We start from the raw sequence: 15,453 nt of genomic DNA, 5'->3' as shown, positions 1-15,453 counted from the left end.
CTTAACTTCCTTTAACATAGATTTTTCCCTCCTGTGTAATGTGCAATTAATATATGATGTATATATGCATGCCATTGTATATAATATAGCTATATAATAAATATATACAAATATATATGTGCTTGTATTCCTCCAGATGGTATTATACATTCTTCCAAAGTAATGATCAGATACATTCTGTTCTTTTAATGACTGGGATCCAAGGCCTTCATGGAGACCTATGTTTCCTTAAGGATATAATCTAGTAGAGGCAGTATCGGAGTTGAATGTAACCATGCAAATATAGCTGGCTTTGGAGATGGCATTCCTGTTTTGATTCTTAATTAGTATTAGCAATCTATCCGCTCTAGCTACAGACAGAAACAGATATATTAGCACACCAGGGTTAAAAACCTAACTAAAATGCAGCCTTAACACTCTTTTAATTTTAATCTGATTGATCTATCTATATATCTATCTATCCGTATGGTTTTAAAAAGGCAGACAGAAATTCATCATGTGGAACTATGACCACTGTATCAGAGGGGTAGCCGTGTTAGTCTGAATCTGTAAAAAGCAACAGAGGGTCCTGTGGGACCTTTAAGACTAACAAGTTAGTGTGGGTTATTAGCTGGGTTGGGAACTTTAGATCTACAGTACAAACCTCTGAGCTGAGTAATGAGAAACAGTAGAAGTAGGTTCTCATCCTGTATGTGGATGAGCCACATACAGACACACCACAGATCTTCCTCTCTTTGCTCATTTGGTATTTTATGTTTACAATGTTAATTGAAGGATGAGTTCACATCTACCAATCTCAAAGGGATCTTAATTGAACCCATTACAAGGTTTCACCCTGCTCATACAGTATAAACATTTATCTCATGTTTCACACTTGTAACTTCCTGAGTGGAAAAATTAAGTTTAATTACACTGAATGGTTGCACTGAATTTATGTTCCTTTTGTTTTGTTTTGTTTTTTCCTTGTTCAGTCTCCAAGTTGTATCAGGTTATATTTTAGACATGTTTACAACCTAGTCTGTCACTTGCCATCTGTTTTAACGGTGCCTAGCATTATGAGGCCTTTATTTCATTAAGGTCCCTACATGTTACCTCAATATATTGAGGAGAAGGGGGGGAGGGGAGATGACAATAGCTAACAAAATGATGGATAATAAAAAGGTTTCCCAATTGTTAGACCTCATATATAGCAAACATATCGTGTGTAACTGAGATTCTACTGGCAATATACATTCCTTTCTGTCAGGTGGTGGTAGAAATAAACTAATATTCCAAATACAGGTAATCCTACAATGAGACTGACAGAAGTGAACTAGAGGGTCACACATTTCATCACTTCCCTCCTATCCCCCTCTTTTTAAGGGAGCCCTGCAACTACAGGTTCCCTCAATCTCTCCCTAACCAGGGGTTCCGTGTGTCCTCCCCCCATTTCCTCCTCCCTCCACTCCAGGATTTCCCATTTCTTCCCCACAATGGAAGGTACTCTGTGTGCACCCCCATTTCCTCCCCCCCCCACACACACACTCTCCTTTCCTCATAACAGGTTTCCCCAATCTCCCTCCTGCCACGGATTCTGTGTGCCCCTTCTCCCAACCCCATTTCCACCCCATTCCAGGGTCTCCCATCCCCACCCCGATGGCAGAAGCTCTGTGTGTCCTTATTTCCCAGTTTCCCACTCCATTCAAACCAAGGTCCCCCAGTCCCTTCCACTCCACTGAAAGAGTTTTCTGTGCCTATCATTTCCCCTCCCCCATTTTCCACACGTGGGAGGGGGCATGATGTGAACAATTATTACCTCCTTCCCATTTACTCTTCCCCACCATTCCCTCATGGTAGGGGCTCAATGTGTTCCCCTTTGCCCCTATCCCCTACCAGGATCCCCAATCTCCTCTATCACCAGGGGTTCTGTTTGCCCCATTTCCCCCTTGACATTCTCTCATAGCATATCTCCCCTATATCTCCCAGAGGCTCTTTGCATTCTATTATTCCTCCCTTGCCGCCTCACTTAATAATAATAAATACTAGAGAGACAAGGTGGGTGATTTAATGTCTTTTATTGTACCCGCTTATATTGGTGAAAGAGCCAACCTTTCAAGCTTATACAGAGAAAGCTTGTCTCTTTCACCAACAGAAGCTGGTCAAAGAAAAGATATTACATCATCCACCTTGTCTCTCTGGTATTTATTATTATTAATTATTACCATTATTTTCTTGTATGATAGATGTTTGTTTATTAGTAGTAAGCACTGAACAACAAACCCATTTTTTTAATATCTTTTGCAATTTGTGCAGATTGAAAAAGAATTTCCATCAGAGGGCAATAGAGGATAAGAAAGGGGGAAAGGTGGCATATTTCTGTTTTTGAGAACCCCTTCTGATCATTTCCATGCTTTCTGAAGAGCTGCAGACTCATAGCTAAATTGTATTTTATTCAATGTGTGTTGTCATGTGTATAGACAGTAGCAATTTCAAAGTATTTTGCTCAGTTTTTAGATTTGCAATTCAGAAACTCAACTCTTCCCAGCATAAAACAATTATTTATGCCTATGAAGAAGAGGAGTGAGTCCTTTCTCTGGAACGGGAAAGGCGTCTGGTTTTCTGAGTGATTATTTCTGCAGTCATTCAAATGAAGTCATCCTTTTGCATGTACTGCAAAAAGAATAGCAACAATAAAAATACCTCCAAATGAAATTAAAAACAAAACACAAAATCAACAAAACCCGAAATACGGATATAGCGTATGAGGGCATGGCTCTACTTAGCATATTAATTCCGTGTACTCTTTGGAAAATGGCCGCGAAAGATGATTTGTCAGAAATCCTGATTGGTCAGATTTTGCCGCGGATTTCAAATCACTCAAAATCAGAGGAGTATTTTCTAAAGAAAATAGCCACAAATATGAAGCACTATTATCTGAATACCCTCCAGATAGAAAAAACGACAATAACAGAAGATAAAAGAAAAATGCAGTTTGAAATAGACTCTTCTTTCAAGCAATTCAGAGAGCGACCGACATTGCCACAAAAGTGGGATTCAGTAGAGGTAGGAATTATAAGGTGTCTCGGTATAAAATATAATTGAAATATAAATCGAAAATTTGTGGAGTCTAAACGGAGCAGTATACAGAAAATGGTGAGTGCGGGAAAAGAGGAAAAAGAAAGAAAAGAGGGTCAATAACCTGTCTCTCAATCGACCAGCATCAAGAGAGCGGCGAGCGGAGGAAGGAAGGAAAAAGGACAATAAACACTAGACCTCGCCCCTTTTCAGTACCAGTTTTCAGTCAGGTCGGTCAACCGACCATATAAAGAGAGTGCAGGTTCTTTAAGCGCAGTGCGTTTTGTGACTGGTAGCAACATGTCTGGTCGGGGCAAAGGCGGCAAAGGACTCGGAAAGGGGGGCGCTAAGCGCCATCGGAAGGTACTTCGCGATAACATTCAAGGTATCACCAAACCGGCTATTCGTCGGTTAGCTCGTCGTGGCGGTGTCAAGCGTATTTCTGGGTTGATTTATGAAGAGACCCGTGGCGTGCTCAAAGTTTTTCTTGAAAATGTGATCCGCGATGCTGTTACTTACACTGAACATGCGAAGCGCAAGACTGTAACAGCCATGGACGTGGTTTATGCTCTAAAACGCCAGGGTCGCACTCTGTACGGATTCGGGGGCTAAGCCTTTTTTCTGATTTACCTTTAGAACCAAACGACAAGAAACACAAAGGCTCTTTTAAGAGCCACCCATATTTTCATAATAAGAGTTGTGTTGCTAAATAGGGTTTTCTGAAAGTATGTCTTTATATTTCAGTTAGGTACACTACTTGTCTTGGTGTTCCTGTTTGCTAAAGCATGTATTGGAAATGAAATAGAAAATCACGTGAATAATTTCACTGCCGCGTTGGTGATTAAGCACTTGTATTAAGAGACCATTTAGCTAGACAACCTTTGTTTCCTTAGGCATAAGTCTGATAGCCAACTTTCTGACTAACAAGCAGAACATCATGGGTTTCTCGGTAGAGGATAGCTGAGCCCTCTTCCAACCTGTCTAGAAATCTATTATTTAGATTCTTAAAACTCAAAACAGCGGCTAATATTTTAAGAAATAAGTTATTGTAGGAGATAAGCATTATGAATTCTCCCGTTAGGGGCATAACCAAGCGAGAATAGCTATAACGTGTAAACGGGATGTTTTGGTCCATTTTTCCCCCCTGATGGTGACTTCGTGTCCAAGGGGACAAAGGGAGAACAGAGGGAGGGACGGGTAGAAATTGTAGGCGATTTAAAGACAAATTAAAATTCCTTTTCCTATCGGGGCTGAGGGATGAAGGCATTTAGAAGTGTAGAATATGTCCTTGCCGATGCCTCTGAGTGACATTTACTCGTGTATATTAGGAATTCTCTCTCCCTCCTCTTTTCCTAGACTAACGAGACAACAAAATCTGGAAGGGAGAGGGTGGTCCTTCTCTAATGCCCTTTCAGGATACTCCAAAATACAGTCTGAGAAATAAACATTTCAAAGTAGCAAGGATCTGGTCAAATGATGAAAACGTCAAAAATCAGTCTATTGAAAAATCTTCACTCTTTTTTCAGTTTAATTTTAAAAAATCGTAGTCCTAGTGCTCCTAATGTCTCCCCTTTCCCCTGTCTGTATTACAGACTTCTGAATCTATGTCGGTGAGTTCAGTGGGATAAAAGTATTTCTTACATCAAGCCATTTCACTGGCTCAAAACCAGTCTGTCCTTCATATCAAAATGCTCTGTCCACTTAGCCTGAAACTATATATAATCTTCATCAAACCCTTTAGATTTATCTTCAGCTTGATCTAAAACAGGTACCTGGCATGAGCGGAGGCAAGCTGTTACATTAAATCACCGATCATTGGTCATTTCCATTGTCCTGTTCCGTTAGTGACTGAGAACACAAGCTACTATGTCTTTTATAGATCTGAAAGTCACAATACAATATCTTACATCATGTTTGGCCTCCAAAACTGTGAAGAGTGCAGCCCTGACGTTTCCGCTCATAACTGCGTTAATGGCTGCCACCCACTTTCTTTCGGCATTCTCATGGTAGGAGCCAGTATCCCTCAGCTAGGCTTTCAGTATAAATTGAGTTGCTCTAAAAATTCCTTAAACATAAGGAAAAACCTTTTACTCCAGACCCTAAATTATTTTACATTCTCAAAAGAAAACTACATTTGTTTGCTGGTGCTGTAGTCTATATTTGAAGCAAAAAGCTCCTATTAATCTGCCTACTATAAATATATCTAAAAGCAGCTGTGGTTGTGTTCACCAGCTCCCTTTACACACTTGGGAAAACCTGAAATGCTGAAACTTAAAATACACAAAAACCTAATTTGGCTCGTTTGTTATGGTATTTAATTCTTAATTTGAAACGTGTTCAGATAAATGTTAATGGATTACATCTTTGTTACTGAGTTGGGCGACTCAAAACACTTTCTGGAGTAAGAAAGCATTTAGTTGGAGGCAGACTGGGAGCATCAGACACAGTCTCTTTAGCCAGTTTCCCCGACCCCAGCACCAGCCATCCACTCCCCGAAAAAAGATAATCGTAACTGAGGGCTTTGCTGCTCTAGCTACAAATTCGTATTGTCGAGGTACCTTTAATCCTCATAACAGTGGCTAATATTCTTTTGAGACTGAATTACAGAAATCAATTTGGAAGTTGCATTTTCCAAATTAGGTAACTGGGATTAGTGCGGGAGTCAAGCATAGTCTCTATATAATCCACGTTTAGGGGAGTGCGCGGGAAAAGGCACAGTTTAGTAGTGTAATGGATGGAAGATGTCTGTGGCCGTGGCACATCGGCTTCAGTCTCCAAGTGACAAAAGCCAGGACAGTCAGAGAAGCAAAATTGTTGGTGAGTTATAAGCAACACCTCCTTCTGCATCTGGGAGGTGATTAAACCCTTTCGTAAATTTGAAAAGCCCGCTCTCTGCAAGGATTGGGCGGTGATAAACCCTTTTGTACGTTTGAAAACATCGCGCTGTGCAAAGATTGCCCAATCCCAACCTGTCCTATTTTACCAGTTAAAGCAGCTATCTAAACGCCCCTGCAGTCTGTCGCGGGGGGCGGTTTTGAATACGCATTCGGTACCAAACTATTCCCAAGGATTTCCTGTTTGATTTACAAACAGATTCGCCATCCATTTGGGTGTGCGCGATTTTGTTTATAAGCATAGTTCATAAACCAAATAAAGGAGGAAGAACACCTTTAATCAATGTTCCCGTGAGAAACTTGCTGAGGCAAACGTTAAATACCGGTGGTTAAGCACGCAATCAACATAGTTTCGATATTTTATATAAGGTAATTATTCATATCAAAATGTCTTTTAGGCAGGGTGCTTTGAAATTTTATGAGTGTCTTGCACTTTAAATGGAACGTTTAAAAGGAGTTATGTTCCTGAGTTAGAGACGGAGTGTCCTAAAAGTACCCTCTCTTTCTAGTTGAACCGCAAAAACAAGAGAATACTGGCGCCCGCCCCACTATTAATGCAAATTAGCGGACTGCTTCTCTTGGTTAACTATTGGCTGTTAGACGTATAAGCTTTCACATCCTACCTCATCATTGGTTAAAGTTAGATCCTCATCCCCACGGGATGTTGACAGATCTGTGACCTTTTTAGCCTATCATAAACCGTTTTATTGTAAAAAGAGAAGAGATATAAAAGCAATGTGTGAAAGTGTCATTCCTCCACACCATCTGGGGCTCGTGGAGGAATGACAAGGAAGTAACACAAACTTGTCCCTGAGTTTTGAAAACAGAATAAGAATTGGCTCCCTTAACAATGTCTTTTACCTCCTAAAATCATTTAATTCTCCTGAAATAGTGCCGCATACAAAATCATGCAGGGCTTTTAAAATACTTATAAAAGGATGTTTATGCTCTGAACATTTATGCAAATAATTGTTATATTTTGCCTTTCCAGATATTCTGAAATATCTGAAGGTAAGCACACTAGCCCATTTTACAGTTTCAAAGTAATTTTAATGTTATTTGTATTTTCCCTTTAAAAGTACCTTTTAAAAATGTATCAGGCAAATAATTTGCTAATTAGTATTTTGTATTTTAGTCTCTTTTTACAGGAGAGGGTAACAGCATTATTGATTAAAACAACAATTAAGGTACAAATGTGTAGTATAAACAAACTATAGGGATAACATTATCTAGAGGGGAAAATTCTGTTAATAAATTATTTTCTTCTACTTAATTTAATCTTATGTAAAGCTGGCTTCTTTAAAGGGTATAATTAATGATAACACTTTATTTAGTCATCTGAATTGCAGGACACTGTTGTATATGTTCTGTAGCACTAATATAATATGACTCATTTTGACGCCTTTTTAACAGCTAAAGGGACTGTTGAGAGAGAGAGAGTGTCTCTCTCTTTCTTTTCTCAGAGCCAATCACTTCAGAAAAGGACTGAATTATCTATAACCTACTTTGCACTCACAACCAAAGTAATGAAACTTTATGTTCTCTTTGTATTCCACAGTAACAGTTCTCACTTCTTGTGATGATCTTGGGTTTAAGCTGGTGAAAACTAGTCCACAAATCATTCCCTAAAGAAGCTGATTCTGTGACAGAAGATAATATAATGTGAAAGATAAAATTAAGGCAGCATATACTATTTGATTAGCCTTTAACAGGTAATAAGCAAGTGTCTACTTAAATATCCAGGGAAGATTCTGGTAATAATGTCAGAGGTTTTTTTATTTGTTTCTTCGTGTTTTGTTTTCCACCCCACACACATTATGATGTGAGCAAGGCTCAAAGCTACTTGTTGGGAATAACAATAGCTGTATCCTAATGAATCCCCAAGTTTATTTTAGTCTGTCCCTTAAAAAGACTCTCTCTCAAATACTGTATATGATGCAGTATATGACACAAACACCCAGGCACTGGGACAAGGGAAGAGATATAAGAACATTCATGGTGATTAATGGAGAAATTCACACATCAGAGCTATTGTTTCAGTTTTCATTCATTCTCATCAGGTGTTCTTTCAGCTGTACAGGCTCCCATTTTACCTATTGGGGTGCAGAGCCCCATCAGTATGCAGTAGACCCAGGTGTATGCATGGAGTGGCCAGGAGGCCGCGAGACCTGGTAGCTGAATGATGAAGGGTTGTGCACAGGCATGCAGCAGGATTTGGGTAACATATATAAAGCAAATTCAGATTCAGTTAGTCAAGGGATTCCTGAGATATAACATATCCCAATGATTTGTTTGCATATTTCAAAATTCTATAAAATCCAAATGTATAGGTAAATTGCCTTAGAAATTGGTATGATGCAACAATCCTCAGGTAAAAATTACAAGGAGTCTGGTGGCACCTTAAAGACTAACAGATTTAATTGGGCATAAGCTTTCGTGGGTAAAAACCTCACTTCTTCGGATGCATAGAGTGAAAGTTACAGATGCAGGTAAAAATTGTGTGGCAAAGTTGGGGTTATTTGATCAGTGGGTGATAATATACTCCCCCAATTAACTTTGATGTTAAAAATGTTCAAAATCCACATGCATAGTAATATTATCTTGAATATAGGTATATCAAAAGAGGCGCAGAGGTGCACTCTGTTATACAAATGTTGGGGGTCATTGATTCAAAAAGTTCCTCATATACAGCCCTTCCACTAAGAAGGTGATTTTAATATTCAAATTCCTCTAAAATCCAGAGACATGGAGAATTGTCTTGGAAATAAGTTCGATGTATCAGGGGCTATGGCAGGTTTGTTTCATAATTGTGGGATAATTTGTGTAAGGCATTCTTTTATTCTATTCCTCCAATATGGACCTGATTTCAATATTCATATTGTTCTAATATCCATGTACATACGACATTTGTCTTGATATTTGGTATTCCACAAAAGCGGTGGGGGTATGGATTACTTTGAGGGGTGGAGGAAAACAAGGCTGGAGAAGAACAGAGCAGTTCACCCTTTTCAGAGCTGATATATCAGAATACATTTATTTCCATGGATTGTTCACAGGGCTGTGCAGAGTCCTTCTCCCCTTCACCAGCCTCCAAAAAGGAATAAAGAATCTGGGGTTTACCTTGTCTTCAGCTGCTTGATTTGTTCCTCATAACCCTTCAGTTACCAGCTTCCCTCTTCGCCTTGGCCTCCGCACTTTTACTGGGGGCAGGGGGCAAGATGCAGAGGAGCCCAGAGCTGATGCAGGGGGAGGCTAAAGTATACCCACAAAGATCCTTCATGCCCTCCCATAGTTGTCTCTGTCATTTCCCCCTTTCTACCACCACTTCCTCAAAAATCAAGGAAAACTCACTACCCAAAATCTTGGTTAATACAGAGTTTATGTTGATTGGCAGTGCCTCCTATCATCTCTAAATGTCAAATGCACCTAAACTTGAACAGCTGTATGTTGGACTGAGGTTCACTTACTCAGCAGATGGGTCTAACAAATCTTTAAGGCAAAACACTCAGCAAGTGGTGATCAGTTACTTAGAAGTGGGAAGCTCATCAGGATGATCTCATCACAGTCACTTCCAGTACAGGCCAATACAGCTTTAACCTCCCTTTGTTAAACAAACTTACTTATAACTTTTATTTTTATATATCAGCTTTGAATACATTTTTCACAGGTGAGATAACTTTGGGGGTGGGGGCTCTGTTAATTGCTGTATTTTAGAAATAGTCCATGTTGATACCGCTTTGATTTCCTTATTCTTTTCAGACAGCTTCAATATAGGTACCGCTGCTGCTACACTTAAACTGTTCTTTTTCTGACAGCAATATTAGCGGCTATGTTACTTTTTGTTTTTTCTATTGATCTTAGTAGATATTTCTTCTCTCAACATGCCTTTTTTTAAAAAGTCATCAACATTCCCTTTAACACTTACATTTTTAACAATGTAATACTTGCACTCCTCCCGACTGTCTAACTTCTTCTCTCTGCAGTGTTCTTAATCAGTACAAAACTCCTTTTAACTTAGAGTATGCATCCGAAGAAGTGGGCTGTAGCCCACGAAAGCTTATGCTCTAATAAATTTGTTAGTCTCTAAGGTGCCACAAGTATTCCTGTTCTTTTTGTGAATACAGACTAACACGGCTGCTACTCTGAATCCTTTTAACTTCACATCCCCTTCCTTAAATCACTCAGCTTCAGTTTTTCATTGTGGAATAGGACATTTCCAAATGCCTTACTAGCTTCTAAATTCTGGGATTGTAAACTTTTCACCTTTTTGCCCAGTGTGGAACAGATTTTTTGGCCAATGCATTTGGAAGCTTTAAGCTTATCTGTGTCTTTTATATTCATTTTTCAGCTTTACACATTTTGAAGTGGTATCTGCAAAGCTGTACTCCAGCTGTACAGCCCTTTACGGACAGCTGTGTTTTGTTGTCCAAGACTATCAATAACCACACAGATCAAGTCCACTGCCTCTCTAGTATGCACAGTTCCAGAACCTCAGTGTGTGTCACATGCTCCCTCCAACTTAAAGAATGACCCCCTTAACTATATACAGTGTGTGAGTTCTCATTGACCTGTGAGAAAAGGTTAGCCAAATCCACTATTTTAGTCCCCAGCTAAAATCCAATCTGCTCCCAAAATCTAAGGAGCGTTTTCAAAAGAAATAGGCCATGATGTGAAGCACTTTTCTGGAAGATCCTCCCGAAGTGAAAATACAACAATGACAAATAAAAAGCACACTTCGAATGTGGCTCTTATTTTAAGGAGTTTAAAGTAACCAGTATTGCTGGAAAATCTGGGATTCCAATAATTAGTTAGGATTTAGTAATGTATATAAATACAAAATCTCAGGAAATACTACAAAACTAAATGTATATATCTGTAATCAAAAGATTTCCGAATTTTAAAAGGAGCAGTCTACTGCCAATGGCGAGCGGGGGGAGGGGATTGCTCTCCCGCCCTTTTCTTCTGAATGAGCATTGTACAGAGGCCAGTGGGCGAAGGAAGGGAAAGACAACTAGAATAGACCCGCCTCTTTAAGGTTTTCAATTAGGTCGGTTCAAATTGTATATAGAGAGACGAGCTCACAGTCAGTGGCATAGTTCGCAGACAGAGAATTTTATAGTTTTGATTGGGGCAGTATTCAGTTAGTCATGTCTGGTCGTGGTAAAGGTGGTAAGGGACTTGGAAAGGGAGGCGCTAAACGCCATCGGAAGGTGCTTCGGGATAACATCCAAGGTATTACGAAGCCGGCTATTCGTCGTTTGGCTCGTCGTGGCGGTGTCAAGCGTATTTCTGGGTTGATTTATGAAGAGACCCGTGGCGTGTTGAAAGTGTTTTTGGAGAACGTGATCCGTGATGCTGTTACTTACACTGAGCATGCTAAGCGTAAGACGGTTACAGCCATGGATGTGGTGTATGCTCTGAAACGCCAGGGCCGCACTCTGTACGGATTTGGTGGTTAGAGTCTTTCGTCTCTCCATATCTAATTAACAACGGCTCTTCTCAGAGCCACCCACGTTTTCACAGTAAGAGCTGTATCATAATGAGCACGGGAAGGAAGACGTTGGACGAGGGAAAAATACTTTGTATTAGAACTTCTGATCTAAGCAACAAGTTTATCACTATTAGAAAGACAGTACAGATGCATCTCTATTTCAGCGCTCATTTATGTAGAGGTGCGGGGTTGAATCATGAACGTCTGAAAACCGCAAGTAAAACTGCTCAAGGGAACACGCAGCAAACTCTAACTGGGCTCCTCCCGTTTGTGTTCATATTTTGTTTAGAATATCGAAGTAATAGTTGTGAAGTATTGAAGCTATTTGATTAACAGCAAACACTTGCAGGAAAATACCATTTGGCAGTAGATGGTGTCCTTAGATGCAGTCTCTGGCGAGTTCCCCCATCAGTCGCAGAGGCACAGGAAATTGGGTTTATAGGGAAGAATGTCGAGCGCATTTTCTAGAAAGCAGCGTTACGGGGGTATTAAAATAATGCTAATATTTTTAGATAGTGTATTAAATCAATTTGGGAGATGCATTTTGTAGTGTAGTTGAAGGGGATTAGTGAGGGAGCCAATCATTCTCTTCGTATAAATGCTGCCGTTACGTGACTGATCTAGAATAGCCATAAGATTACCGTGTAAACACGCATTGGCCCAGGTCGGCGAGGAGAGTGATGGGGGGAAGCGGGAGAAAATGGCAGTTTTAGAAGCAAAAATCCGTTCTCTATCTGGTTGCTTGGCGCGGATTAAAAACAAGTCCCTGCGTTTGAAAAGCCCGCGCTGTGCAAGGATTAGTCAGTTACCAGCTTTGCGTGAGTTTGAAAAGCCCGCGCTGTGCAAGGATTAGTCAGTTACAAACTTGCGTGAGTTTGAAAAGCCCGCGCTCTGCAAGGATTGCACAATGACAAACCGTCCTTTTAACCCCTTCAAGGAGCTACCTAAACGCACCCCTTTGCTCGGTCGGAGGAGTAGGGGGTGGTTTTGAATACTAGTTCGGTACAAAACTAGGTCCCGGGGATTTTCAGAAAATCATTTTCTATTTAACTTTCAAACAGATGCACTAGTCATTTGGAAACCTTTGTTCTCCTAAATCTGATAACTATCTGGAAAAGAAAGTTGCGTGTGGGACGTGAAATGCATATACAAATACTGACTGTTCCTGTAAAAAGTTACCCTGTGGGCGAATGATCGTTATGCATTACATCTCAATTCCCCCATGTCGTCTTCAGACCATATTATTTCCTACCCACTAGATATTTACATAAATGCTCTTGTGTGTTTCTGTAAACTGAATGCACTGCTGCTATGGAATACTCACTTTAGCCAGTCTTTTTGACTACATCTATCCTTACTGTTAAATAAATCAATAGTTGGTCCATTTATCAATGTCCTGGTTTAATTACCTCCGCAAGATAGTCTCGAAGATAGGGGACTAGGGTTTTGTTTAAATTAATTTAATTGATAAGTTTACCTCAAAGAAACTAAATTAGGAGCAAGAGCACCTTCAATGAGTGTTCCATGTCACTGAGGGCCAATGTACAAGACCCGTTGCAGACATTTCTAAACTGTAAACACAAAGAAAACTCCCTTGATATTCAATGAGCTTGAAATCAGGGTAGTCTCTCGTATTCTTTGCAGCTCCGCAATAACAGTGTGGGGAAAAAATGGTACCGACCCCCTTTTTTTTCTTTTCTTTTTTTAATTCTATTTTATTGCGTCTTTTTTGGGGAGACGCAAAACCCACCACATTCCCAGCCGGCATATTACACTTCATCAATGGTCACAGTTAGATCCGCTTCCCCATTGGCTGTTCAGAGAATGCAAGTCTTCAGCCTATCACAAATAGTTTGAGTCTGAAAACGGAAGAAATATAAGGGCTGCTGCTGGGTGTCCCTTGGCTTACTTTGCATTTCTTTTCCCGAGCAAACCGTGTTAGGTGGAACGTGAATTGCAAATGTCAGGCCGAGGAAAGCAGGGCGGTAAGGTGCGGGCTAAAGCGAAGTCTCGCTCCTCGCGGGCTGGGCTGCAGTTCCCGGTGGGTCGAGTGCACCGGCTGCTCCGCAAAGGCAATTATGCTGAGCGGGTGGGGGCCGGAGCCCCGGTCTATATGGCCGCGGTGCTGGAGTATCTGACCGCTGAGATTCTTGAATTAGCCGGCAACGCTGCTCGGGACAACAAGAAAACCAGGATCATCCCCCGTCACCTGCAGCTCGCCATCCGTAACGACGAGGAGCTCAACAAGCTGTTGGGGAAAGTCACGATCGCTCAAGGTGGTGTCCTGCCCAACATCCAGGCCGTGCTGCTGCCCAAGAAAACTGAGAGCCACAAGGCCAAGAGCAAGTAAAGCTGACTGAGAAATAAACACTTCGAATTTAAAACTAACCTAACGGCTCTTTTCAGAGCCACCCACAAAGTCAAAAAAGGGTTTGATTATCTCCAAAAGTTCCGGTAGGAATCGTGTGTACGCCAAACAGTGAAATCCCCCTCTTACAAAAAACGTAACAAAAAATCAAACAAACAAGAATAACTGACAGCGGGGACAGGATTTCGCCCTCATTTTTTTCTAGCGGTGGATTAAATTGGGCAAAATGTGTAAATTACATTCCGTTCACACACGCACTTAAAAGTGCCTTACTGCGGGGGGGATAACTTTGTCTGAAGATGACATGGGAAATTTGAGATTTAATGCGTAATGATCATTTTCCCACTGCATAACTTGCAACAGGAAGTCAGTATTTACAGCTCTCAAGCCTCACATCCAACCTTCTCCTTTACAGGTTATTTGTTGTCAGATGTACGAGAATAGAGTAACGAATCTGACAGTCTATTGGAAAATCCCGGGCACGTAGTTTTGTACGGAACGAGTAGTCAAAACCACCCCGCATTCCTCCGACCGAGCAAAGGGATGCGTCCAGATAGCTCATTGAAGAGGTAAAAAAGAAGGTTGTTACTGGACAATTCTTGCGCGGGTTTTTCAAACACAGGAAAGAATTTAATTAATTACTACTATGCCTTTTGCAGTGCATACACGAAGTTGTGTAACTTGGTTTGAAAGTCTGCAGACAAAATCGCTAATCGCTCAGAAAACCTGACCCCTTTCCCATTCCAGGGAAAGAGACTCATTCATCTAAACCGATAGGAAGATTTTCTTTACTTAATGTTGAGAAGGGGCTTCTGAATTGCTTATATGAAAACAGGGTGCAGTATTTAGAAGACAGTGCTATACGTGCAGGTGCCAACTCAAAGGCTACACTGTACAAATTATTTAAAAATTTGCAGATCTTTGAAAACTATAGATCAAAATACTTAAAAGGGGTTCTGCTAAGCTGTGAAATGTATTTCACTTTCTCATTTCTTATCCTTTACTGCCATCTGATGGACATTCTTTTTTAAGTTGCAGAACTTGTAAACGATATAAAAACCTGTTTTACCGTTCAATATTTACTAACAACAGCCAAGAAATAAAGACCATCATACAACCAAACAGCAGGAACAATAAATATCTGTTTAATCATAAATACTTAAACATCCCCTGTTGTTCACCTCTGTCAGTTTCACAATAGGCTTATTTTAATTTATATTGGAATACTACTTGATTTTTCCCATGGAGAACTTGTCAGTAGACTGGAACTTGTCCGTAGAAACTCAGTTATACAAGGTACATTTGCTATATCTGAGGTCTAATTATTGGGAAACTTTTATAAATATTTGCCAGAATTATTAGTTATTCATATAATTTCCCCCCTTTTACCTTGAGGTGACCCCTAGATACCTTAATAAGGCAAAGGCCCTATAATGCTAGGTACTGAACAAACGGATAGCAAGTGGCAGGTCAGATTGTAAACATGTTTAAAATATAGCCTGACACAATTTGGAGCCTGACAAGTGGGGGAGAGGGGAGGAGTAAACAAAAACTATTGTATTTTATTTTTAATAAGTGTGCACCCTTTCAGTGTTAATTAACCTTCACTTCTCCACCCAAGAAATTTCAAATGTGAAACATAAGAT

At 40.3% G+C, this 15,453-nt stretch overlaps 3 protein-coding genes across 4 annotated transcripts; all 3 read left to right on the top strand.

Annotated features, from left to right (window-relative positions):
- Positions 1–3,354: 3,354 nt before the first annotated feature.
- LOC112110710 (histone H4) lies at positions 3,355–3,683 on the top strand. The gene has a single exon (XM_024205848.2). The coding sequence runs from the start codon at positions 3,355–3,357 to the stop codon at positions 3,664–3,666; it is 312 nt and encodes a 103-aa protein (XP_024061616.1). The 3' UTR covers positions 3,667–3,683.
- Positions 3,684–8,300: 4,617 nt separating this feature from the next.
- Positions 8,301–11,407, top strand: LOC112110709 (histone H4). 2 transcript variants are annotated; one of them, XM_024205847.1, is made up of 2 exons: positions 8,301–8,319; positions 11,094–11,407. In XM_024205847.1, the coding sequence occupies exons 1-2, from the start codon at positions 8,301–8,303 to the stop codon at positions 11,405–11,407; spliced, it is 333 nt and encodes a 110-aa protein (XP_024061615.1). The 2 variants fall into 2 exon arrangements, with proteins under 2 accessions (XP_024061615.1, XP_029766716.1); XM_029910856.1 differs by lacking the exon at positions 8,301–8,319 and having other exon boundaries at positions 11,067–11,407.
- Positions 11,408–13,399: 1,992 nt separating this feature from the next.
- On the top strand, positions 13,400–13,790 carry LOC113406107 (histone H2A.J). Its single transcript, XM_026648879.2, has one exon. The coding sequence runs from the start codon at positions 13,400–13,402 to the stop codon at positions 13,787–13,789; it is 390 nt and encodes a 129-aa protein (XP_026504664.1). The 3' UTR covers position 13,790.
- The last annotated feature ends 1,663 nt before the right edge of the window (positions 13,791–15,453 follow it).

The sequence above is a fragment of the Terrapene carolina genome, unplaced genomic scaffold, assembly GCF_002925995.2.
Source record: "Terrapene carolina triunguis isolate 2854851 unplaced genomic scaffold, T_m_triunguis-2.0 Scaffold68, whole genome shotgun sequence".
Classification (NCBI taxonomy): Eukaryota; Metazoa; Chordata; order Testudines; family Emydidae; genus Terrapene; species Terrapene triunguis.
Note: the sequence above shows the minus strand (reverse complement) of the source record. Positions and strands in the feature narration are given on the sequence as shown.

What these genes read in the sequence shown, in the direction of transcription:
- LOC112110710 (XM_024205848.2), top strand. Translation starts at nt 3,355, where the DNA reads ATGTCTGGTCGGGGCAAAGGCGGCAAAGGACTCGGAAAGGGGGGCGCT.
- LOC113406107 (XM_026648879.2), top strand. Translation starts at nt 13,400, where the DNA reads ATGTCAGGCCGAGGAAAGCAGGGCGGTAAGGTGCGGGCTAAAGCGAAG.